The sequence below is a fragment of the Chrysoperla carnea genome, chromosome 5 (assembly GCF_905475395.1).
Source record: "Chrysoperla carnea chromosome 5, inChrCarn1.1, whole genome shotgun sequence".
Classification (NCBI taxonomy): Eukaryota; Metazoa; Arthropoda; class Insecta; order Neuroptera; family Chrysopidae; genus Chrysoperla; species Chrysoperla carnea.
The window spans coordinates 37,126,013-37,153,973 of record NC_058341.1 but is presented as its reverse complement, the minus strand read 5'-3'; the positions used below and the strand labels follow the sequence as shown (position 1 = coordinate 37,153,973).

At 28.8% G+C, this 27,961-nt stretch overlaps 1 protein-coding gene across 1 annotated transcript; it reads left to right on the top strand.

Moving 5' to 3' along the window:
* The first annotated feature begins 270 nt into the window (after positions 1 to 270).
* On the top strand, positions 271 to 26,639 carry LOC123301156 (potassium channel subfamily K member 1-like). Its single transcript, XM_044883889.1, has 4 exons — positions 271 to 427; positions 4,055 to 4,372; positions 20,925 to 20,934; positions 26,588 to 26,639. The coding sequence occupies exons 2-4, from the start codon at positions 4,087 to 4,089 to the stop codon at positions 26,637 to 26,639; spliced, it is 348 nt and encodes a 115-aa protein (XP_044739824.1). The 5' UTR covers positions 271 to 427; positions 4,055 to 4,086.
* Positions 26,640 to 27,961: the final 1,322 nt, after the last annotated feature.

The window sequence follows — 27,961 nt, the reverse complement described above, 5'->3', positions numbered from 1 at the left end:
AATATAATGAAAAATTTCCTAGTTAATGTAAACAATCACGAATGCAACATACAACATTTACTGGAATTCAAGAAAACCCAGTATAAGACTGGGGCAATACGAATGTCATTGATGGATACAAACAAGAAAGTTTATGAAAATGCCGCAAGCGCGATAAATGTAATACCCATTTCTATACTCCCCGAAAACATATCTCTCTCTCATCTACCCTTAAACGCACGTACCGGCGTCTATACTTACGTTCTCGTTCGATGTGACCTGTATTAGTGAACCAGAAAGGGTGAACGGAGTAATAACATAACAAATAATATACGTACGGCACAAATATAAATTTTATTTACAAATGAATTTGTGAATTATCACTGTTACTTGTTTTTGTTTAGTGGTGGCTTGCTTCTTTTAGTGGTGTTACTAAACATTTTTATAGGTGAGTCTATCCAATTTTCTTTTTTATAGATTGTAAATAATTATATTTTTATTAATTTTTAATGTTTTTTATTAAATTAATTTTTATTTTATTAATAAAAAAATAATAATAAAAAATATTTCTCAAAATTAATTTGAAACTTTATTCATTTGTGCATTAAAAACTTTATTTTTAACTTAAATTTTATAACAATATGGTTTGAAACTTTGTTAAACGTTAACAGGAGGATGGGTCCATATAACTACAAACAAAAGAATATCAGCAATTCTGAAGTATTTACATCCGATGTCTCATATACGAAATAGAACTTCATTAATTATCGTTTCTATTTTGAAAATTTCTCATTTAATATTAGAATAAAATTTTTATATTAAGCAAAGTTGAAGAAAATAAAATTTACTACATACTCTATTTATAATTTTTTTTTTAAATTGAACGTAAATGTTGCTTAGAGGATAAACTGTAGTAAATTTACTCGAGAAATTATCGAAATTGCAAACGATAATTAATGGAACCGTAATTCATTAATTATCTAACGAATTTAAAAATGATAAATATATTTTTTGGATGGAAATTTGATATAGAATTGCTAGTCTTTCTTTTGTCTGTTACTTGAGGAGGACACCCTATACCTATAACTTACAATTAATGTTTTGTTTAACGAAAATTTTTTATTTAATAGTTTTTTATTTGCATGGGAAATATCAGATTGAAGTTGTCATTAATTTGATTTGATAAATTTTTATATACTTTTCAAATAGCTAGCGCATTGCAAAGTTTAAAAAAAAAATATATTTAAGCACGTCATAACAGTATTATATATCAACTTTAATCTGATATCTCCTACCCACATTAAGCTTAGGTACTTGATTAATAGCATAATTTAAAATAAAAAACTTTTTCAATCGCTAGTAAAAATAACTGATTATTTTACATAGGAATACTAGAATTTCTCGATCTAGTAACTTCATATTTAAACAATAAGAAAAGTCTTTTAGTGTCTGTTAGTGTCCTTATGAAGGGTGCTATATGTTATTTCCTTGTAATATTTTTCTCCAAATCTGTGAAACTTAGACATATACACCTTTTAATTTGGTTTAGAATATTCAACGTTTTACTAAGAGCATTAATGGAATTTGAAATTTTTTTTTTTTGAAGCATTAAATCTGAAAACAAAAAACAAGTCCAGTAATTTACATAGCGACATTAACAGACGGGGATTATTGGGAATATTTGAGACTACTGTACTTTTTCGTTTCTTTCTTTTCAGATTTTATTTAATGCAGTCGGGTATTTGATTTTTTAAATTATATTTATTTTTTAATATATGTCCTGGCATTAAAAAAAACTTCTTATTATATTATAGTAAAACTTTATTAACTTATTTATTGTTTCTAATTAAATTTAAACATATAACTTATATATATTTGAAAAATCTCCTTTTAATTTCCTTCATGTTGATACCCTACTGACTACTCGATAGGTTTGGTTAATGTTTTTTTTATTGATATATTACTACTTCGCGCCAAAAATCCGCCATTTTAATAATACCTAAACTGAAAATATAATAATACCTTAACTGACGAAATCAATCGAGCCGTTTGGAAGATACGAGGTAATTTACATACATAGATATAACATACATGCATAGATACATACAAGATAAGCACGAAAAACATAATCACTCCTTGATAGTCGGGTAAAAATTAAAGGCCATCTATCATTAATTTTACTTTGACATTCTTTTATGACCATATAAAAAAAACAAATGAAAAGGATCAAGCATAGCATCGTTAACGAATTTCGGACTTTCTATAATTCGTGCTAACCATTTTTGGGATCTCGCTTAGTTTTCGATATATTAAAGTCTAAAAATAGGACTACGTATGGCGTCAAGCCCATGGCTACTGAATTTTTTTTTACTTTTTGTGAAAATTTATTGAGTAGTAAAATAATTCATTAGGTGCCGTACACCTCGTAGACTAATCGTACCCTTTTAACATTTCTATTCAATAAAAATTTTCAATAAACAGTTTTTTTTATTGATGATGATGGATGGTAAAAACCGCATTTAAATCCGTCAAGTGGTTTCAGAGCCTTATCAGTTCACTTATACCGTCAAGGTTGAATATATAATGTTTTATATTGGCTAAGTAATTAAAAATAAACACTGTATAATTAACATAATTAATCATGGTGTGTTTAGGAAATGCTTTCACGAATGACAAAAGAATCTGATGTGAATTTCAACAAACCCACGATGTAATTTCCAATTTTATTTGATATTACGAAAAGAACAAAAATTTTTTTTCGAGAAACGTGAATCTTAAAAATTCTATTTAACAAATCACATATTTGAAGTTAAAAACAAGTGAATAGAGGTAATTTGAATTTTATTTTCGAAATAACAAAAACGGTCCTGTATGCTTAAAATCTACTTACCTCCATACTAACAAGCTGAATATAAAATATGAAAACAATTTTTATGTATTCATTGAATTAATTCTAATATAATTCATGAACCCTAACTTTCTGCCTCGTGGTAAATAAGCTGTGTTCCTGAGTCGATATGGAGTATTTTATCTCATGCACATGGCAAAACGGCCATTTTCGAGATAGATAGGAGGGGGGTATAAAATTAGTAAAAACTGGAGAATATTTCTGCCCCTTACCAAATAAGTTCCCTAAAGATCGTACAAGCGTTACATACTGCTGGTAGATATTTGCTTCCCTCTTTTCCCTCCAAAACGCCCGAAGAAGGGTAATATGGTTTGATTGATAGTAGTCAGGAAGGGAAGAGGGACATGTCGGCTAGCATTACGTAACAGCTCTGCGGTGGTTAGGGAACTTATTTAGCAAGGAGCAGAAACTTTTTTTCAATTTTTACTCATTTTATTATCACTCTCCTCCCCTTTATCTTGAAAGTGGTCGATCTGCTATATATATATGCCCTAAAATGCTCCACGTCGACTGTGGTGCTAATTTACCACGCGGTAGAAATCAGGATCAATGGTTCCATATAGTCAACTAAAATAAAGCAAAACTTCGAAATTAAGCAACACTGCAACACATGCACAATAATATCAGGGGAAAATTTCACTCTATTTCTGAAAGACCAATCTAAGAAGGGAGACTCATAATGAAATTCGTGACAAAAAACTACATATCAGTTTAATGGCCATTCCATTTTGCAGGATCTTATTTGATAGGTCTTTATCAGTAGAATAAAATTCGATCAGTAGTTTTTGACTTTAGGAAAATATTTTCGAAAATATATTTGCTAGTTGTCTTATAAACTATCAATTCATCAGAGCTAGAAATTTTATTGTAAATGTGATCGTATTGTTCCATAAGATTAAGAAGGGTCCTTTCTGAGCTTTGAAAATCGAGCATTAATTCATTTTCAAGTTTCTGTATAAAAGTGCTAAATGTTTCAAATATTGATATACTCACAGTTTCGAATATTTTTTCATGACTCACATATTCTTTGAATTTTCTTTCTTTATATTTTTACTAAAAATCAAAGCGATCGAAGTGCATTATGATCTGTCAAAATTAAATAAACTTTCTTTAATCCCATCTAATTAGTATTATTTTAAAATTTACTGTTTCTATTTTTATTTTTAGAAAAACATCAATAAATTCTCGGTGTAAAAGCAATGTTATTACCTTTAACATGTTTTGGAAGTAATTCATCAAAAACACGTTGTAAATTACATGACACAAATACAGAAATGTTTGGTAACACTGGTGGCGGGTATTATGGCAACAATCAAAATAATGGTGGTATATGGCGATTACCATTATTTATAGCATTTTATATTGTATTTCTAATATTGGGTGCCGCAATATTTAGTGCAATTGAAGGTCCGCAAGAAATGCAAAAAGTGAAGAGTTTAAAACAAATGCGTGCTGACTTTTTAGAAGAATATCCATGTGTACCAGGTAAGTGGCGCAGTTTTCTAAAGCTAATATTCTAAATTTTAAATATTTGGTCCGCTTCGAAAAAACACAGAAAGGAACATTATGTTACGGCGATTAACCTGTTTATAGAAATAGAGACTAAATAACAGCAAGTACGGTATAATATAGCCATTATAAACAAGAGGTATCAAGAACTCTCAGAAACATTAAGCTTCAACTTCCAGGAACAGGCCACCATAAACATAATTTCCTCCTTCCTCTGTGTTAGATTCGATGTGAACCTAGCTTAAAGCAATAATCTTTTTTTTCCAAATAAATTTCAATAATAATAAAAATTAGAGGCTTTTCTGGAAATATAACATCAAATACCGATTGAAAAATTTTGAAAATCTTAAAGTTAAGAGTTTCGGACCATAATTCTGCGTTTGTTTGATTCTTAATTATGATTATTGAGATATCAGTCACATTTGAGAATAGGTTCAAATAAACACGGTTTTCGTAATTTTTATTCAAAATTTACTTCATATACTTCTTTTTACTTTACCTACCATTCAAGAATAGGAAAAGTGTTGTAATGAGGCTAAAATAATTTTCGGGTTTTGCTCAATATTTCTCATTTTAAGGACCTCTAGTAAGATTTAATTGCCCTGAAAAGCATAAATTTAGAGTTTACGAAAAACTTCATGTTATGAGAGCTTTGGATCATACGTGTGTATGGATAAAGTCGAGTGTAGCTTCGCTCAAGATTTTTTATTTTAATCAATAACTTTTTCGAAACGAAATTTTGACTTTTCTTCCAAGAGAAAGGAAAAATTAAAGCAAATAGAAAAAATTGTGAAAACGATCTCACCGGTTTATATACGCTCCGAATTAAAGTTTTCGAAATATTAGATTCACAGATAATGTTTTTAAATATTTATTAACGAATCTAAAAAATAACAAACAACTCTTTTGGCCAAAAATATGCTTTGTGTACTGTAAAAGAATAAAAAACCAGTAACAATGACTTTCTTCGATAAAAAAATATAATTTGAAATATCCAGACTTTATTTTATTATACAGTTTACCAAAAAAAAAGGCTCGCAGGTGAACAATAAAATTTAGATTATATAAAACTTATCAAATAAAAATAAATTGAATTGCTATAAAGTTATAGACCTTTCAAAAATAAGATTATTTGCAATAAATATTTTTATAATGCAATTTTGTAAATAGGTTCACAAAAACGAGAATGTTTATTCGAAGTTCAAAAAATTTATTCACTCTTTAAACTTTTTTCTCAAAATATTTGCATGCCTAAATGACAAAACCGTATTTCAAGTTGATTATTTTCTCATTTTTAGACGGTCTAGAGCGTTGCAGTAGGTGCAAATTACTCCTGCTATAACCCCTAAAAATTTCGCTATTCCAATAGGCTACCTCTGCATCCTGAGATGTACCAATTCTTGTTTGACTCCTTTATTGTTTAATTCAACACTGCGAAAAAGATGCGGGTACATGTAGTATAAACCGTAGATTAAAATGACGTGGCATTGATCAATTCCCTAAAGATACTTAGATTATTCCGATAAATACTTGGAATAGGATTTTCATTACCCATTCATTCATTATTGAAATGATTGGCATAAAAATGATGTGAAAAGATGATATGCTCGTAATCGAATCACGAAAATAGAAAACGAAAAAGAAATGTACTTGTTGGTACTCGGTTTAAAAGTAGTAAGAATAAGTATAATAAATAAATAAAACCACTTGTAAAAATGGATCGTAAAAGCTAAAATTGGAATTGGGAATAGTATTACTACTCAAATACAAATAATGTTTATGATGTAAGTAGTTGTATACCATGTGTTTTTTATTTAATGGTATAAGAGAACGCCTTAAAAAGTTTATTTCAAGATGGTTGGATATTGAATGTTTCTTTTATTCTTGAAATTAGATATGGATATATTACGACTGGCTCCTGAGAGATGCGAATAATGTTGATTTTAAAATAATTTTAAAACATAGTTATTGAAATAAATACCACGAAACTCGAAATAAAATTGTATATTAAGAAATTTTATTTAAAAACTATAATTAAAAAACATACAACAGACTTACATTTCTCTAAATATCGGTATTTCGCTTGCAACGCAGCCATCGTCAGTAGCTAAATTTATTTATATTTTTTAAATAAAATTTCTTAACAGAATTTTATTTCGAGTATCGTAGCATTTATTTCAATAACTGTGACTCAACTCAAAGTCAACAAAAATTCATTTTTATAATTTTAAGACATTTTTATGTCGTTTAACATATGATTTACAATTTCATACAGTTCAAAACATTTATATAGGGCTGTAATTTTAATATGATTTAGTTCTATAATAAATAAAGAATGTAATTTAAATATGCCTGATTTTTAAAAAAAAGTAAGTAAATGCAGCCACTTTCAAATTTAAGGCGTATTCCATTCCTGCCTAAGTTCAAAAAGGAAAGAAACATCCAAAATTCAACCATTTAAAAATAAACTCTCGAAAACGTGGCCGAATTTCATAATTGATGTTCATAGTAAGTGTATCCAAAAATACTTAGCTCATTGGTGTAGTATTTTTGTCGGACAAGACCTTTTATTGTTTATTGTTATAAAATTCCCTGCTGCGTTTTTTAGACCGATTGCTTAAATATGACGTTATTATGTTCATTTTAAAACGCATCAATTTCGAAAAAATTTAGTAGGTTCGCCAAAGAGAAACCACTCACAAAGTTTCAAGTATGTACTAATCATTTAATAAAAATGGTGTTGTCTCACGGATTATATAGTTTGATAAAATAATAACAAAAAGAACTTATGTCATCTGATACCGTTGACACACGGTATAGACAATGTGTTTTCAAATTTTATTTTAATACGTAATATAAACCTTCGACGAATTTTACTATTTCGTTTTAGTTTTCTAAAGTTGTATGTCAATAAAATTCATTACCGAGTAAACCTTTATTTACGTTTGCCAATTTGTGCTATAATATACACTATTTTCTATTATAGATCCTTCTATTTTTCATTTATTTTCCATTATTTTATGATAAAACTGAACTTACAAAAAGTCTGTAGTGTTTGAAAGCTTTCATTATTCGCTAAAAATAACACAAGCAACATTGTTTAAATTTTAGAACATTAAAAAATCTCAAAAGGTTTTCGCTTATTAAATTACGTACTTTAATTTCGGCATTCCCATTTGAGAATCAAGAATCTTATAACAATTGCGGCAGTTTAAAAAATGCATCGCAATTTTTAAATAAAAACCGTTAGTCCGCCGTGCTTCCATAACTTAACAGCCGAACCAATTTAGATAAAATTTGATTTAGGGATACCTTGAAACCTGGTATGTCATAGACGTGAAAAATATTTGTATTTCATATACGAGTATATACTATCGCGAGTAAATCAAGCTCCAAGATACAAGGGCAAAGCCAGGCTGATGACCTTCCTAAGATTTAAAAATAGGTAATAGGGCCAAAGGGTTTTAAGACGGATAAGTGGAAGAAAATACTGTGTGTTATATATGGAATCAAATTGCCGAGAGCATAGACTAAAGCTCGTTTATTTTAGTCAATCATTCTTTACACCAATTTTGGAAATTATTTTTGAAGAATGTTAAAATTGTCCAGAGAATTTTGCGGGTGATGTCTAGTTAAATATATTTTTTTAATCAAAATTCATGTAGGAAAAGCTACGGGTATAACACTTAGCATTAGTATAAGATATTAACCACTTCATTTTGACAGGTTTTAATTTATACAACTCATATTCATTTATGAATATGATAATTTTTAGTTGAAGCCACTCCCTTTCCGTTTTTTTTATTCAAAGTATTATTTAATATAAAAAATCTTTGCAAAAAATAGAACCAACTTCGAAAAATGTCACTAACGCCTTGAAGCCGATGCTTACCATATACTTAGCCAAAAATCGGCTCATTGATGGCGACTTCAAAGCATAATTGCTCTGAACGAAATTCTTGATTGAAGCGGATTGAATTTGGTTCTATTTTTATTGATGACAGCTAAAGCATGATTTTTCAAAAACACTGAATCAACTTCGATAAAATTTATAGAGAACCACCTCTGAAGTATGGTCAACTAAACAAAAATCCCATCAAAATCAGTTCATAATTGTGGGAGTAAATCCAAAAATAAAAAATACAGTCAAATTGAGAACTTCCTCCTTTTAAGTCGATTTAAAAATGTAAAATCAATCATTGTCGAGACTTTGATGATTTAATATACATTTTTTTACAATATAGCAGCATATTTTTTTCTATTTCTCTAACAATAGAAAAGTTAAAAAGTTCAGTTAACTTCTTTAGGTCATTTACTTTTCCAAATGACTGAGTTTGTTTTATTATTAAATCAATGGTTTCTTCAACTTTTCAACACACAATATCATTTTTATTAAACTATAAATTTTCCTTTTTTTTCTTTAATCTAATGTTGTTTAGGTGCAAAAAAGAATCCATATGACTTTTATTTGTTACGATATTATTTTCTAAGGAGTGCTATATTTGATAAATTTTTATCAGAAATACGTGTTATATATACGTATTACGTACAGTAAATATTGTTAAATGTACTTTTTTTTTATATTGAAAGATATTAATTACATTTTCTTAAGGGAATAAAATAAACGTAAATGTTGTTTTTTTCAAATCTTATCGATCTTTATCGAATTGTACTTATTATACCAAAACAATGACCAGTGGCGTAACTATATCATCTGGGGCCCGTGGCAAATTCTTTGGATGGCGCACTATCAGTAAAAATCGTCACGTTGTACTTAATTTAATTTGAACAAACCACTTAAGTAGTTATCCAACACTAATAACAATTTGATTTTCAATAGCATGGGTTTATACATTTACAATGAAATGATAATTTAATTTCAATAAGATATTTATTAAGAAAGATCTTTTCTTCGAGCTTTCTGTTCCGTAAAAGTGTTTATACCATTACCAAAGGCTAAAGATCGGGACATAGAATTTTCAATAGACAGAATAGCCAAGTTAGATGACCTGTTTTGTTCCATAGTCTTAAATATATTTTTATTAATTTTAGTTTTGAAAATGATCGTTCAGCATTAGGTGTAGTCACAAGAATTGTAACTAATAACATTAATGTAGTGCATACTTCAGGAAAGCTGCAGGACATGAAATGATTCTTTATTAATAATAAATCAGCAGTCTCTAATATGCGAAGAGAATTTCCCTGGCAAATGATTCAGATATGCTTTTTTTATATATATCAACAAATTCTAGAGCTTTTTTTAATAATTCTGTGTCTTTTAAAATTTGTAAAGTTGAAGGCTACAAAAAACTGAAATTGGAAACATTTTCATTCATCGGAAGGAAACGCGATTTCAGTTGATTAATAATGATGTCCAACACTCGATAAAATATGGCAAATATGGTAATGGACCATTTTTCTGTTTCACTATTTGCTTCCATCTTAAAATTTTAAAATTCATGTCGATACCTTACTTTAAATTTTCAAACGTTTTAAGGCATTTGAAAGATCAATGGCTTTAGACTGAAGTGTTTTAGAGGCTGCATCGGTAGTTTGTAGAATTTTGCAATAGAAAACCAATAACATAATAAAATTGTAGTTTTTGATCTTCTTCTTGAGTGAATAAGCTTCATTTCTGGGGCCTACTTGGGTCGGGGGCCCGTGGCATTTTGCCAGCCCTGCCACCCTACAGTTACGCCACTAACAATGATCGTGAAATCATTGTTCCAATTAGCATTCCCCGTAGAAAAAATCTATCAATAAAGGCCTTTATTATTTATTTAGTTTCAAGTTCTTATTTCTTAGAACATGTAGAATCGCATTGTTCGTTCGGGACAGTTCTCCGGCTCGAGATATCGTTGCTTAATAAGAACGTAGATGGATACATTCATCAAAAAAGCACTTTTCTAAACCAAAATGCTTTGTTACTAAAATTCTTACGCTATTTATAACTTCGTCAGTGTTGATTGAAATTGATAAAATTGTAAAAACGAAAATTTGCTGAAAAAATTGCTGTAAAATTCTCTCCCCTTTTGAACTTTAACCACAAATCTGTATATAATTACTAGATAAACTGTCACTCTGAATATTTCCAATGAAGAAGTAATAAGTATCTTCAGCAGATTCTACTGTGAGCTGTCTCTTTCGTACCCTCTTTGTATCCTTTTGTCTGATGACTTGAGCTGTCCCTTTCTGCAGGAATTTTATGAATTAGACGGCCATACATTTGAATGACTGTACAAATGACATTACCGACGAATTCTAATTGTTTGCATACTTTTAAAAACTTACACGCACACGTCTCTTTGTAACTTCTGATCTGTAGACACATGCCTACTTTTGACTTATTTATAATCTACCTCTGTGTGTAGGCTAATACAATAGGCCTCAGGCACACTCTGCCCCTGCCTGGTTACAAATTTGTACTTAAGGTATTTAGATACACTGTTTCAAATACATCTTCCACTCTAAAAAAAAAGGTACTGGATACTAAATGATAAAAACAAGATATCATTCACTACCTTTATGTTTTGAAAACTTTTCATGGACATTAAATAATTGATGAACATATAAAATGGTATTCATTAGAGAATAAAAAAAACTCAAAGGATGTATTTATTATTAAAAAAAAAAAAACTAAATGTAAATATTTTATTTATAATATTTTGTTGTTTGCTCTAGTTCTGTTTATTATTATTTTATTCAACTTTATTTTGTTTTTGTTTGTTTTTATGGTTTTATCTTGTATGTGTGAAGTGATAATTATTGTTGCTTAATTATTATTACAAACAGTTCTTTAAACTGGAACTTATACATACAATCAAATAAATTTATAATTAAAGTAAAAATAGGAGTTTTAATTATATGAAGAAATAACTGATTTTATACCTTGAAGCAATGGTAGCTTTCAGACAGCTTTAATAAACAGCAATATAAAAGTATAATAAATTCAAAGTAGACTGCTTGGAACAATAATTATAAAGAAAAGCGTTTGGTAGTACTTATTTTTTCTTCTTCAGGTTCTAGAATATTAACTAACAATGAAACAAATTTTCCCTTACGATCTGTTATCCTATCAACAGGTGTTCATAGCACTCTAAAAATTCTAGACAGTACGAATTATTAATCCCAATGTACAGACAAGTGAAATTTACTAAACTTAAAAAACCCCCGACGAATTTCTCTCTTGAAACTATTCTAAGAACATTCTTTATTTAATTACTTGAAGCCTTCTCCAAACTGAACCAATTTTGAAGATCATTGTCTATTTTTTAGTTGTTTCGGGTACGGGACTCTTAACTCCCAGTTAAAGCATAGCTAAGAACACTCATCATTAAATTACCTTTCAAACGAAACAGCAAATATCAAAATCGGTTCATCCGCTTGGGCACTACGATGCCACAGACAGGCAGACAATAAACACACATAGCGGTCAAACTTGTCAAACTTATAACATCCCTTTTTTGATTTGGGGGCTAAAAACAATAACAAATTTAGAAAAATGTTAAAGGTACATTATATCTAGCTCTCTGCAACTCTTCTATTATGAATTTTTTTATAGTTGTTCAAAATATTATTATATACATGGTATAAAAATTTTGTAAAGTCTTTCACATACATAGTTACAAATAATTAATAACTAAGGATACCAGATCAAGATGGCATAAATATTTTATTAAAGTTGAGTTCAGGGTTTTTTAATCTCCTGACAAAACTTGGGGTGTTTAAAATTAATATATCATAGCGCTGAGAATCTTAAAAATTTATTTATTTACGCTTTTTGCTCCATAAAAATTCGCTTTCATCTATTCTGTAAAATAACAGCTAATCATTTCCCACTTAAACTTTTGTATCCTTCTTCATATAATTCTATTAGTAGGTAATTTCTTCTTCTTTCAACATTTCTTACTTGTAAAACTACTAGTAAATAAAACAAGGCTTGTGTTAAATCGTTATTCGGGGAAAATTTGAAGATTAAAGAGATGGCGTCCATAATAAATTTAAGAGGGGCAACAAATTATTTAGGTAAATATTAATTTGTTAGACCTTGCGACCGTAGTAAATTCTTTAAAAATGATTCTTTTCGTTTGCTGCATTCGATAAAAGAAAAATTGAGGCTTTAACCGAGTTCAAATTGTCGAATGTGTGGAAATCAATATTTTTTTGTTTTTCATGTTTTCCGACATTTTTTTTAATGTCTTATATGTGTTAAAAGAAAGTAATCGACAAAACAATACCCACAAAAAAATTTTTCCTGCAAGTTCTTAGTCATTTAGAGCTATTCAAGCTTTACCCAATGTTGAGTCTTCTGAAAGCAAAATCTGAGCAATGACATAGGACTGCTTGTCGCGTTTCTATTATTCTGTGAATTATGAATTCCACTGATACTAAATAAAACTTTTTCAGATCAATTAAATATTTTATTCAAGTAATGAAACTTAAATAATTGTTTAATGAGTTAATGGCTAGTTCTCCCAAGTATAATAAATCTATTTACTTAGTTTTCATAATAAATACTCATATCATTTTTATATACCATAAAACCAACATTTATTGATGATATAATGTAATTTTTATGTATATCTCGCCACGTAAATAACAAATAACAACTATTGTCTTTAGTCTCGAAGTCGATGTTGGAGTATCGGAAAGGATTTTATTATACAGTCTACTTATTTATTTGTTAATCTCAAGAAAATAGTTTTACAACTATTTATCGTGGCACAACTGAACCACTAGTTTTCGAGTTCAGAGACCAGTAAGCTCGGCATAAGACGTGTATGTATGCCTCATTAACTTGTGTGTTAAAAGGAATCGAAATATTGTTAAGAATTTCAGTTCAGAATGATTAATTTATTAATTTAGTTTATTAATAGGCATGTTGGCTCACTGCACGGGCAGAAAAATAAAGTTGGTTTTTTAAATCTTTAGAAGTAAGCAAAATATGAACGTTTAAAATTTCTAATTAAACAAAGATGAATATATAAGTTATTCATTGTCCGATATCATCATAGAGATACATATAAAATACATTTGAAACTTTGTTTTGCTAAAAGGGAATGGGAAACAATCTTTGAATGCTTATAACTTCTTCGTTTTTTAATCAATTTTAATTTCACTTTGAAATTTTGTTATGGTATCAAGTTTTACATTTTTATGCGTAATATGGCAAATTCAGCATGAAGCAACTATCGTATTTTCCTTAAGAATGAATTTTGTAAATTATTCTTATATATTCGTTTGGACATTTTGGCCCTTAACTCTCGAGATATTGAAATTTTAAGGACTTTTTGACTTGTTTCAAAGTATCTATCATTGAAAGCTTATAAACTAATTACGCCTTCTCTATGGCTATGAAAGACTAAATTAATAGAAATTTAAATTCATATTCTTATAATTTAAAATAAAAATATTCATACGCTATTCCGGCAATGGAAACACTTCGTGAATCCTTCAAAACTGAAATACTACAAACCTTCATTATACCGTTATAACTACATAATATATTTACCCGGTAACCTTGATTGTAACAAGTACCTATTAAGGGTAGGTTATAGTAATGTACTTAAAATGCTTATAATACTAAAATTACACAATTAGTATAGTAACTCTTTGTTTATTTTATGGATTTTTATTGCCAATTCAATTTAAATTACAATACTATTTACAATTGAAAATAATGTAATAATGGTAAGTAAATATCATGTAATGAATGTAATTGATATGTATGTGATATAAAACATAGATATTGATAAAATTTCTATAATTCTCTTCAAAGCATATTGAAATATAAAAATTGAAGTAAAAAATATTTTTTAAACATTTTCTAAAGCAAGCTTTTGTACAAAAATAAGGATTTTTTTTCAACTTTAACAAAACCTGGCTTAATTTTTTTAATTGTATTTTGAAAATTTTTATTTCGTTTTATCCTTATACACTAACTGTTTTTGTTTCGTCATTTAACTTTGCTAACATGTTTTTTGTGGGTCTTCTGAGCCCTATCAGGGATTATTTTATGGGTAAAGAAGCATGGAGAATAAATAATCTTGCACTACTGCAATATACGCCACGAATTAAAGTATTATCATGGTAATCGGAAATTCAAGACTATTTGTAAAAGAAAAAAAAGCTCAATGTTTGTCCCGCCCTATCGCGTGGGTCACACCACTTTTATGAAAAATGTTGTACTCTCTGAAAATGCCATAAAAATATCGTCAAAATTATGCTTACTATGAATGGTCTCTTATGGATATTTTATATACAGTCTGTCTCGTGACTCGATGGTCATAGTTTAAGAGCGTATTCTTTTGAAAATTTTAAGTCGAAAGCATCTTATATATTTTTGCCCAAAGCCCAATAGTTAAGTAGTTATATGTACTATTTAATTTAACCAATAAAGTGAAGACATAGTTGAGTAAAGTAGTTTAATATTTAATAAATTAATAATTTTTATACAACACAAAAGTAATTAATTTTTGGTTCAAAATGTCCCCTCGTTGCCTCATACCACATTGTTGCTCTGTTAATAATTGAAGAAGTCTCTCTGAAGAGCATTTCTTTCTCCTTGTATGGATGCAGGTGCAGCCATAATATTTTGAATTAGCTCATCTCTGGCTCGTGATATGAATATACTAGACTTTTCATATATCCCCAAAGATCAAAGTCAAGAAGAGCTAGGTCTGGTGACATCGGAGGTCAGCATGGGGTTATTTCGAACCAAAACTTTAATTACAATTCCTTAACTTTATTGGGTTTTTGACAAAAGTTTACAAAAGGTACTTTCGACTTAAAATTGTCAAAATAAAACGCTCTTAAGCTATGGCTATCGAGTCACGGGATAGCCCTGTATATAAGAGTTTTCATAAAAAAAAGATGTGGAACGTACGGTGCGTCAGAACTAACAAGAGAACTTTTTAATTTTTTCCTACAAAATTTCCTATTGCTGTGGCAAAACTTCGAGTCTATATATTATTAGCATTAATAGAGCATCTAAAGCTCACTTTTTTACCCTTAAAACCTTGATAGAGTCTGGCAGGGTCAAAGATAACAAAGAAACAAACCTGTAAATATTGTGTATTTTTAACGAAAAAAAGAGTGTTGTATTTTGTTTAGCGTAGTTATTATGAAAGTACTAACCATATTTTTGGTTTTTCCATTTTGCAATTTTCAGTAGGTGATTATAAATAAAATATTTAATCAGGACGATAACAAATTAAAAAAATTGATATTCTTTAAAATTGATATAATCTAAAAAGGTTGGTCTCAAAAGGTACTTAATTACTGAAGTAGCACTGTTCAAAAATTCGTACCAATCAACAAAACAAAAATTGAAATTGAATTTTTAATATTTCTATGTTTCGATTGAAATTGCCCAAAACTTTGATTGTTATCAACTTTACCAGTAACAATTTTGTTTTGGATTATATTAATCAAATATTAACTGTGATTGTAAAAATATAAGCTTGGTTTTTTGAAAAATTACATGAAAATAAGCGCGGGAAAAACTTTCAAATTTTATCTGCAGTGAAATTATAGTACGTTAGCATTGCATAACGAGTAACGATTGAATAACGGGACCTTGAATAGAATATGTTTTAGACACAAACAAAAATATTATAAAATCGATAAAATAAAAAAACTAAATAATCTAACATATATTATAATGTTTGTAGTAGGCACCTATTTTGATAAAATTTTCACATATTTAATAACAAAATTAACAAAAGAGGAGCCAAAAAGGGGAGTCTAAATTTTGCATAGTGTAGTCATGTCTGTAAGCAAACCTTTTTGCATCGAATATTAATTAAAAGTTATTATTATGCAGAGAAGTAATTACATTTGAAAATTGACAATACAAAATTCACCGTACCCTTTCCGATGTTTAAAACTTTTGGTTTCAGCTGCAAAGCCGCATGACAGGCAGAGATAATAAAGTGCCAAATATTTTTAGAAAAAATTTCTTTAGGTTATTTAAGTTTACATAGATTTTGATAATTGCTTTTCATTCAATAAGAAATCAGGTTTTTTCTACTTCCTGTAAGTTTTATAAATAGGTAACATCCCTTAATTAACATTTAAAATATATAATGTACAATAAATTGAATTGAAGAACTGAATTATTTTATACACTTAAGGGCAAAGAAATATGCAGTTATCAAAGGTTATTGAAAAAAAAATTATTTAATAATTTTACGTAAACTATTTCACAAATATTTGGTCCCTTAAGGCCTGACAAAAATTTTAAAGTTACGTGAATTACTGTACAGAGTGTCTCTGAAATACCGGACCAAACAGAAACCATTATTCAATGGTTAATTAATAATTATTAATAAAGTTTTAAAATTTTTAATAAAATTCAAAACGACAGCTCTCTGGCCTTTTTTACCAGACAACGATTAAGGCCACGTTAATTATCATTTTTTAATTTTAAGAATTGCTCAACTAACATTAAGAAAACTTAATTTTTTATTTAAAAAAAAAAAAACAAAAACAAAAACAAAAACTTAATACAGAGTAATTTAGCTACGCTCAAAAGTCTAGCATTTAGAGCTTAAATTTCTCAACAATTGTTAAACTTAGTGAAGAAATAATCATTAAAATAAAATTTATTTTCTACAACTTTGCTTATTATAAAAATTTCAAATAAACTAAGATTCATCGAAAAATTTTCTAAATTTCAAACGCTTTTCTAATACGATTGTTTCGGGACAGTCTGTATATTTAGAAACTTGATTTCTCCGAGTTCGCAAGTATATTTATACCATTAGCATTTTTATTTATCTTTCATGGCTTGTATTATGATAGTAAAAATGTGAGACCTTTTAGAATCTTTTACGGTAATAAAGTTTAGAATTAACCTACATTTTCTGATAGATATCAGTTTATACATACATTGTCTATATTTTCTCTTACACTATGATATCTTGGAGTATCATTCCGGTATATATTCTCCAAGCAATTATCCATGACCATTAATATTTATGACAATTTAACATCACTAAGTTATACAGAGTGGGCCATTTTAATAAATACACTTAAATATCTCGTTGTGTAGCAAATTTGTTTAAAGCATTTTTGCGAAAAACGCTACCTTTCGGAGGATACGACTTAAAAATATGTCATTAGTGCCTTTGATCGAAAGAAAATGTGTTTAAAGTTTATCGATAATTGTAGATCAAAGTCATGGACACAGGCGAATGACCTCTATTGCCCCTTACAACTTTTCCTCCGGAAGCTAACGTTTTTCGAAAAAATGTTTAAACAAAAATTGTTAGTTTTTTTATGAAGATCAATTTTCTTACTTGAAGTGTTATTCTATATCTTACCGTTTATGATTTAAATTGGCTATTAAAGAAACCCGAAGAACTAGGTACAATATGATGTCAGAACATCGATATCCCTCATTAAAAGATACAACTTTTGTTTAAGTTTATTTTTTGCTGGGTTAATTGCAAAACAAGGTATTAAGTGTATAGATTAAAATGGCCCACCCTGTATAAATAAGACTATTTATCTTTAAATTATAAAGTTTATTGTAAACGTAAGGAAACAAAGAATGACTTCCTAAGAATGACTTATTTTACAGCCTTTTTAATAAAGAGTTTAACAAACCCTTGAAAAATACAAACAAGCTGAAAATGCTTTTTCTATCCCAGTAAAGTATCTATCCTATGTTACCCAGCAAAGTGGATAGTTCACAGCTAATTTGTAAATAAATCACAATGTTGACCCTCCTTTAAATATCTTGTAGAAAAAAAATAATGAACTCTGATTATATTTTATAATTAATATAATATTTATATTTAATATAAAAAAATGATATGGAAAGTGAGAGTTGAGAAGGGAGTTCAGGATGTTTATATTATCATCCTATTACATTTCTTATATTATATTATATGGAACATGGACCGCCGACCAGGCCAAGTTGGTCGTTGCCATGAGCATAGTACACGATATAATTTTAATATATTGTTACACACAACACACATTGATGATTGTTGATTGTGTTCATAAAGAATCATTCTTAATTAAAATCAGAATTTTCCATTTCAATTAATTTTTATATAAATATGTTTCTTTTATTATATTTTTACGTTGATTTAGAGACAATTATGTACACTGAATTTTTCATATATTGAAGGTGGATATTAGTAAGTGAATATTGATTTCCTATATACTTCTTTTGTATGTATTTTCTAAAGTTCTTTTATTCAAATTATAGATAATAAAGAATTGTGATACCATAGATGTGTTTTACCAACTTTTCCGCTGATAATTTCATTTATCAGCTTCTCAATTATTTTCAGAGGCTGAGTGCACCTCTTTCATACATATACCATGCACTAGACCAGCTCATCACAACTTAATTAAATTAATTTTTGTTGTGACGGCGGGAATCGAACGCGTTACCCTAGGTATTCCGTGAACGAAATTGGTTACGCCTTAACCAACTGAGCTACTATTACTGAATATTGGTAAATTATCTAAATAATTTGTTGTCTTAATTCAGGAGCTCGCAGGTAGAACAATTACTGAAAAGGCATAACTACTTTTTACATATATAAACGACAATCCTGGATTTTGCGCCAATGATTGCGCATTAACTGGCTTGGTCTCATGTAGAAATTGAAGCATCGAGGTGGAATTTTGATAATAATCAAAGTTGTAGAACTCTTGCATAGAGAGCGAGTATATTAAGCTACACACCCTCTGAAAATGAGTGTTTTTGACAGTTATAGAAAGTTATTTTCATCATTTGGGAAGCTGATGGTGCGGACCATAAAAGTCGCATTCACATGAAAAGCTTATCGTTTGGTTATGAGTGTCCATGAATCCATAATGATGAATTTCGTCGTGGAGTTTGTACACACTTAATATTCAAATTTTTTTATATTTCACATAAATCAAAAACTATTAGCCTTAAAATTATGATATTATAACATCTAATTGTGCACGTCAGTAGATTTTTGTATTTCAATAGGGATAAACATTTTGCATTTTACTTTTTTGTTATCTTATAAGGACCTGGTGGGTCTTATTTCTCATTAGAAAAGACCAATCAGTTCCATGATTACCATATCTTGATATTACTTTGGTTACGCTAACAACCATTTTCCTCATGTCGATTTACACTAAACGGACAAACAAAAACAAAACTCAAACTCAAAAAATAGCTTTTCGCAAAATTTTTGAAGACTGTCAAGTATGCCAAATGTTAAGTATTTTTTTGAGTTTGCGTTTTGATTTTGATTGTCCGTTACGTGGAAAACATGCAGAATGTGAAAAAGAATTCACCAAGCTTGGTTTATTTTATTTCATTTTCCCAAATGTATCATTGCGTGTTAGCGGATAGTGTTAATTATTGTTAGGATAACTTTCATGAATTATGCATGGAAATCTTACAGTATGATGCAAATCTAAATATGGGTAGTATGCTTCTGTATTAATTACTATGACATTTTGACAAATCCATCAATATTGTATAATTACCAAAATGTAATTAATAATATTAAACCTTTATAATAAGTAATATGATATTCATATAGGCAATTACATAAAAACATATACAAATCGATTTTAATATCTGAACTTGCTTGTGTGGAGTTATTTTACCCGATTTTTTTTTGTAATTGATCAATTTTTAAATTCAAAAATATAAAATTTAATCAACATAATATAAATTAACCCATAGGTAAAGGAGCAGTGCAAAATTTAATAACCACAGTTGTCGACCTCAACCATAAAGCTTGTTGTCAAATGTTAATATCTAAGGAATAAGCCACGAAAATAGAGGATGATCTAGCTTAGTTCCAACGTTAATACTTTACGTAAATAGAAATGTTTATTTCCCTGAATTGCTATATTTTTCACATTCAGAAGAAACTTTTATGGTCTCCCAAGAATAATCTATTTTGTTACCATCTGTGTGTTAGGTATTTCGAAAGAACATAAAGGAAGTATATGATGGAATAAGTTAAACACGAACTTTATCCGATATTTTCCTTTTTTTGATTTTCTATAAGAAGCTCGATGTATTAAAAAAGAAGTGCAGAGTATCTAAATTATAATTTTAAAGGGGTCTTTCAATTTTTTGAAGACAAAAAATATTATTTATGGCAAAACTGAAAACACGCTCACAACACGTTGGCGGTGTGGACGGCGAAATTTCACCTCTCATTCTTTTAAATTATTAGTAATACGTTTCTGTATAATGAATTAAAAAGTACTGTACTACAAGAAAGGTTTGCCGCTAATGTTCATAGTGATTTACTAAAAGGCGTAGACTTTGAACAACTGATTGACGATTTTGCTTACTTGAAAACTAGAAGGGTTAGACAATAGGATCCGCTGTGATACTGAAAAAGGGTTGGCCCATCTCCGGCCACTACTCCATGAACCATTTTTAGCTGTTTAACAGCATCTGGGCTGCTTTGACATCAACAGACATCAAGGCGGAGAGGTCGTCAAAGAAAGGCTGACTCAAGTGAGCCCATCTCCTGATGGCTCAAGCTGAACAGTAACAGAGAAGATGAGACATCGTCTTTTCCTCTTTCACTCTTGCAATAGTCTATAATACACTACCGGGCCAAGGTGTTCAACGTGCTTGTCGCAAGTTTATTAAAAAAAATTTTTTTTCTTGGTACATTTAAATTAATATTTTTTTTAGAAACGATTTACAATATAAGTACCAATCATTCCTCTTCAAAAGCTATTTAGAATTTTTTTAATATTTTTATATTTCTCTTAGAAATTGAATAAATAATGTAATATGCATTTATTTAAGTACAAATATAGTATGTATATTAAAAACAGATTATGTTTATACCTATAATAAATGCACATTATATTATTCGAGTTCGTAGAGAATGAATTGTTTCGACGAAAGAAATTACTTCCCGATTACATCGAATACATGGAAGAAACGGACATTAGAAACATTAAAAATAACTTTTGATGAGAAATGAATGATATTTTATAATGGCATAAAATGTTTCTAGGTGGAAAAAAATTCATCCCGGGGTGTAACATGAATTCGAATATATCAACAAAAAAAATTGTTTTTCAGAGATCAATCTGTGATTATTATATCCCAATTCTATCATAAACCCGGATAAAAAATCCTTTCCCAACTAGAACAACCATTATCTATTAGACGGTTTGTATTCAGAGCGAAGATAGAATATCTTAAAGATAAACTTCTAGTCCTCTAGAATGCCTGCCTAGAAGGCTGAATGAAAAACATTGACTAAATAATTCCTCACCAATACTTCCTGTACTAAATAAGTTCAATACAAATTTCCCCGATATCAGCAAATCAATAATAATAAATGCAATACACACACACACACGACATTGACTATATAAAGTACAATCCCCATAACAATCGATGTACTATACAAATAAAACATACATATTCCAATAATAAATCAGTACTTTTGTTCTAATTAACAAGAATTATTATTTTTTTATTCGAGCTGTACAAAGGTAACTCACTCAAATGTGAAAATGTTCATACTTCCAAATCAATTTACTAGATTTAACTCATTTTTTGTAGTATTCTCTAAGGCTAAGATTGAATTTTCAAGTGGTATAAACAGATATAGTTGGAAAAGCTTCACCTTCTGGTCTTTGTTTTCACTAACGACAAATGTACCGGCATAGAGACGTGTCTCAGCTAACCAATGAAAGTTTTTATTTTTAGATAAAAAAATTATCGACTGTGCACAGTCCAATTTCTTGAAGCTTGGTGAAAGTTTGTATGAAAATCTGTCATGATTGAATCAACTACTAAACTAATTTTAAAAATTCTAGCATTGTCCAGCAATGCGAGCGAGTAGCTGCCAGTGTAATGATATAGTTTGGCAAATCACTTTTATAAAAGACGAAAAAGATAAAATTGCTGGTAAGAAGGAAATTGCTACAAATTCAATATCTAATAGTAGGAATAATGAGAAGAAACGATTTAGAGAAATTCACTCGAGAAAAAAACAGAGGTCTTATCTGTTCCTTGCTGAACTATAACAAGTTTTTGTTCGACACATGACACACCAAATGAAAAAATAACAGCCATTCGCTCCCTGAAACCCTGAAATTCAATTTTCAGAGTTTTCTGTCGAGTGTCGAATAATATTACATTTTTTTGTCAATGTCTTAATCCAAGAGATCTTCATAATAGCTCTAGTTAGGCTTCCCTATAGCATCTCAAATGTACATCCTTAAACAAATGAGTTGATAAAATGAATCCCCGATAGAAAAGTTCTAGGGGTGCTAGCTTTACACTTGTCGTTATGTATTTATACTATATTAATTAATCACTATTGTGTATTAAAATTAATAATCGAAAAAAATAATAATAATAATAAAATAAAATATGTTATTGACTTCAAAGGATGTTAATTTGTATTATTATAAATTATATTTTATAATTGACTTTCAGTTGACACACATAGATAGTATTTATTTAGGTGTATGAATATAATTATCTTTTGTTTCCGGACAAAATGTATTGTGAGATCATTATAACGTTTAAGTTATAAGTCACTCATGCTGCTATCTAAAATATTGATCCTAAGTATTTCATTTTCTCTCGTTTGCCACGGATAGAACTATTTTAAGTCATAAGTCACTCACCCTGCTAGAACTTCCACGGATAGAACTGTTTTAAGTTATAAGTCACTCACACTGCTATCTAAAATATAGATCCTAAGAATCTCATTTTCCCTCTTTTGCCACGGATAGAACTGCAACTTTTACAATTGACTACTACTGGATACAAACGTTGTAACTAGTTCAAATTATTTTTTATAAGAATAGGATATTGTGTAGATAATTTATTCCCATTTTATACCAATCGAAGTAGTAACAAAAATTATATTATGAGTAGAAATTATAAAATTGACAAAAGGACTGCGAATGCCCATGAGCCATTAAATTAAATCTTTCTTGAAAATGGATAAAATGCAAGAAACCACTCAGTCTCATGAAAAAAACTAATCCTTATTTCAATCCTTTTCCAAATTGCTAGATTCTGTCATAAAATTCATCTAGAAACATTACATTAGTTTGACCGTAAGTCAACTTTTCTTAAGACTTTGATGAAATTAAAATATAGTGTTAATCTAGATGCATTTAATTTTAGGGAAAACAAATGAAATTTTTCGATCGATTATGGTACATAATTAAAAGGCAACAAGCCGATAAAGTATGAAAAAACATAGTTTCGCACATATCTTAAAAACTGTTTTTGGGAATGCATAAAAAACTAATATTTAATAGAACAAAGAATTAGGAAAATTGAAAAATTAAATTTTTTTTTATTGTGTTGTTGAAAAGAAAGATCAAGAAAAAATACAGCTTATAAATTTGCAGTTGTGTGCGTGTATTGAGTAGATTTATACACATTACATCTAAGTATTAGGTACAGTAACATCACTCTTGTCACAAATAATGCACGTATACAGTTTGGCAACCATCTCGTTAGCTTTTTAATGTGTATGAAGTAAGAAGAGTTTTCATGGGCGTTCTTATGTATAAGACAAGGAAAGAGTCTTCAGACAATGTGTGATGCGGGTGCAATCATTTATTAGTTGTTTGTGTGTATACGTGACGACAGCCGTATTAAGTCGGTCAATCGTCTTCGTCAAAGTGTCTCATCATACACACAAACGTCCATAAAAACTCTTCTTACTTCATTTTAAATGGCTAACGTTATGGTTGTCAAACTGTATATGAGAACATTTTTATAAACTTGAGTATAAAGGACAAACTACCTGCGTTAAGTCTGTAGAATATGAATTTGGACTTATAATTCCCAAAAATTAATATCTGATTTAGAATAAGTGTTAAGCATTGTTTTTGTTATTCAAATATTTTTATTTTATATAAATATCCAATTTAACGAAATGTTATAAATCACATTTGACCTACTTTTTATTTTTCTTTTTCCCAAGCGTTAGTAAGTAATCATTATACTGTATATATAATATGTATGTTGCAAAAATAACCTACATCATATGTTTAAGAAATGGGAAAATAAAAGAGAAAAACCAAAAGTTTTTTTACTTCCATTTTCCTTTATATTTTATTTATAACAAATATCTTTGTTTACTTTCAACTATAAAACTTTGGGAAAGTACCTTATGCCTTCGGCTTCAATTGATTGGATTTTTTAAATAATGTTGAAGTTTACTTTATTAATGATATTCTGAAATAAGTATTGTCATTTTTGCGCCAACCGGTAGCTTAGAATATAGAATAGAACTACGATAACAAGTTCAAACTAGGTTTCAGCAGATGTCAAATAAATAAAATAATACTAATCAAAGTAATTTTGCAAAAATTTTTTCGTATGTGTGAATTAACTGTGTTCGAATGTAAAAATAGCGCACTATTTTGATGCTATCTAGTCAATCCGTCTAGTCTAGTCAGACTACAGCTGTTTTTTTTTTAAGATTTTAAGATATAAGCTTGCTTGTGACAGCTATATTGACTACTGGTCTGATTTTCCCAATAAATATATTTGAAATTCAATTTTTCCCTGTCTTGTTTGAACTTTATCGCTACTGGTTATTCGTAAGTAACTGATCAAGAAACAAAAACGGACAGGAAAATTCTAAAAAAATTTTCGAAGAGTACCTAGATTTCGCAGAAACAATTATGCGAAATAATAATTTTCAATTCCTTTTTGCCTAAACTGTACGGTTTGCGGAAAAATGTTTTGGACAAAAAATGTTACTTTTTTAATCATAAACAATTTTTAAATTTAAAGTGTTCATCTATCAATTACCACACATAGAGTAGAGTGAGGTTTTCAGTGAGCTTGAACACCTTGGTAAAGTTTAATGTCTGCGTAAGATGTGCGCCTACACACCCAACATTTTTATTGATAAAAGTTATTTTTCGAGTTTCAAGCATATGTCAACTTAAAATAGACATATTGTATATTTCATATATACAGGTTAAAATGGTCATGAATTACGTTAAAATCCACAAAAACTATCAGTTTGGCTTGTGTTTGTGGTATGGAAATGTGGTATGGATATACTTTCAAGAGTTGATTTTTATCCCAAGTTAAAAATGTATAAATCTTATATGATCACTCTTTTCATTGAATGGGTATACGGAATTCAAACAAAATTCATAATTTTTAAGCCGGTGGATGGAAGTAATTTGTGATGTTTTGAATGGTTAACCGGGTATACGTCATCATGTTATGTTATTGTACACACATACAACATAATATCTATTGTTTTCGTATATTTTTATATACAAACATTTTCTTTGAATAAAAGCAAATCCCTAGTAGTTACCATAAAAAAAACAACGTATTTCTTTAGCTTAAAAGTGAGAAAACTCTTTATATTTTACAAAATAGAAATAACTTGGCTGTTTCACAAGAAAAACTTATTCACAGCAACAAAAAACTGTGTATCATGCATGAATGGTTTATACATATGTTTATACCATGTATATGAAATATACCAAGGTATACTAACTTTAGTCCCAAGTTTGTAACTCTTAAAAATATTGATGCTATAACAAAATTTTGATAAAGGTGTTCATAAAATCACTTAATTAGTCCATTTCCGGTTGTCTGTCTGTCCTTCTGTCATCACGATAACTCAAAAACGAAAAGAGATATCAAGCTGAAATATATATTTTATAGCGTGCTTAGGACATAAAAAGTGAGGTCGAGTTTGTAAATGAGTAACATAACTCAATTGGGTCTTGGGTCCGTATTACCCATCTTGTAAACCGTTAGAGATAGAACAAAAGTTTAAATGTAAAAAATGTATAAAAAAATAAACAACTTTTGTTTAAAACATGTTTTCGTAAACATCATTGTTTACCCGTGAAAGCGCAAATTATACGCAAATGTGTAACATGTATGTATGTGTAATGTGACAGAGTAATTAGCAACACTGTTTACACATGGTATTTCAAGAATTAACTCAGTCAATTGTTTGTTTTCACTTGTTATAAAATCATTTACCCTTGAATCTTTCTGTGTATGTTTATTACAAATTAAATTTCCATTAGCAACTAAAGAACGACCTTTCAATTTATTTTGAAAATTTTGTTTTTGATAAATTTTTTATTTTATATTGTTTTATCATATTTGAATAAAGTCATATTGATTTCGAGAATGAGGTAATATTGATAAATTAAAAAGAACTTGGTAACAAAATTAAGAAAAAAATTAATTTCTCGTGGTACTGAATTTATTGCGTTACACTCTTTTTGAACACATACACCTTAAACCTAGAACTACTTTTTTCATTTTTCTAATTTCACTATTCTATTTAATGAATCTCAAATTTGATACAATTCTTATAACAAAATCGCTCTATTAGCTCAGTTGGTTAAGGCGTAACTAATTCCGGCCCGGTATGCTTAGGGTAGCGGGCTCGATTCCCGCCGTCGCAACAAAATTAATATAATTAATAGTTGTCAATTGATATTTGCCAATTTCAAAATGGAATTTTTTTCTGATTCAATCAATTGAAAAAATATCTATCTTGTAAACTGTTAGAAATAGAACAAAAGTTTAAATATGAAAGTTATTCCTTATATAAAACTAACAACTTTTATTTGAATAATTCTTTCGTAAAAATCACTGTTTATCCGTGAAGGCGCAGCTTGGGAAAAAACTGTGTTCATTTTCTCGAAAACTATTTAAAAAAATGTGTTGAAAATTTTCAGGAAAACTTCAACTAGTGGTTTTGTGAAACATTCTAGAAAAACGAAAATAATTCCAGAAAATACATTCGAAGTATTTTATAGACGCCCTCACGGGTAAAAAGAGATGTTTAGGATGAAAAGTGTGAACCATTTTCCTATCCATATTGGTCACCCTTCAGCTGAAACAATTTTCAGCTGAACCAAAATGTGTATGTTGTCAAGCCCTATAGCTCTCCGGCTGTGTGTAATATACAAGCTGTTAAATGATAATTTGATAAAAATGAACATAGAATGAGGCGAATGATGATGAAAAAGATCAATCATTTTTCACATCACTTATTATGTCAAATAGTTAACTTATTATTTGAAATCAATGAACAGTAAAAAATTCTGCTGTCAATTTATTTTTATTATGTTACAGTTCAAATAAATAAATAATAATTAGTATATAGAGTATTGAATATGTTTTATAAATAAATATTACAAATATAATTAATTAATGAAAATATATAAAACTATTCATTATATTATTAGAGATAGTTCAAAGATTATCTACAATTAATTAGGTTAAAATGTTATTGGAATTTTATAATTTGCGATGTTTCACAGAACAAAAAAAATTAATTAATAATTTAATTTCAGTTTTCAATAATTTTTGTTATTAAATATGTGAATAAATTTGCGTTTTGGAACAAATACAAATCCGGTGACGAATTCGAGAATGACGACAGCTTTTGAGGGTAAATAAGGGAACGATAAAATTACGGGCAATGAACTTAAACATTGTCTTGTTTGAACTTTATATCGCCACTGTTTATTATAAATAAAACCTGATGAAAGAACTAAAACGCAAAGACAGAAGTGTCGCATTATAAATCCAAAACC

Excerpts from the sequence above, each read along its gene's own strand:
- LOC123301156 (XM_044883889.1), top strand. The coding sequence starts at position 4,087 with ATGTTATTACCTTTAACATGTTTTGGAAGTAATTCATCAAAAACACGT.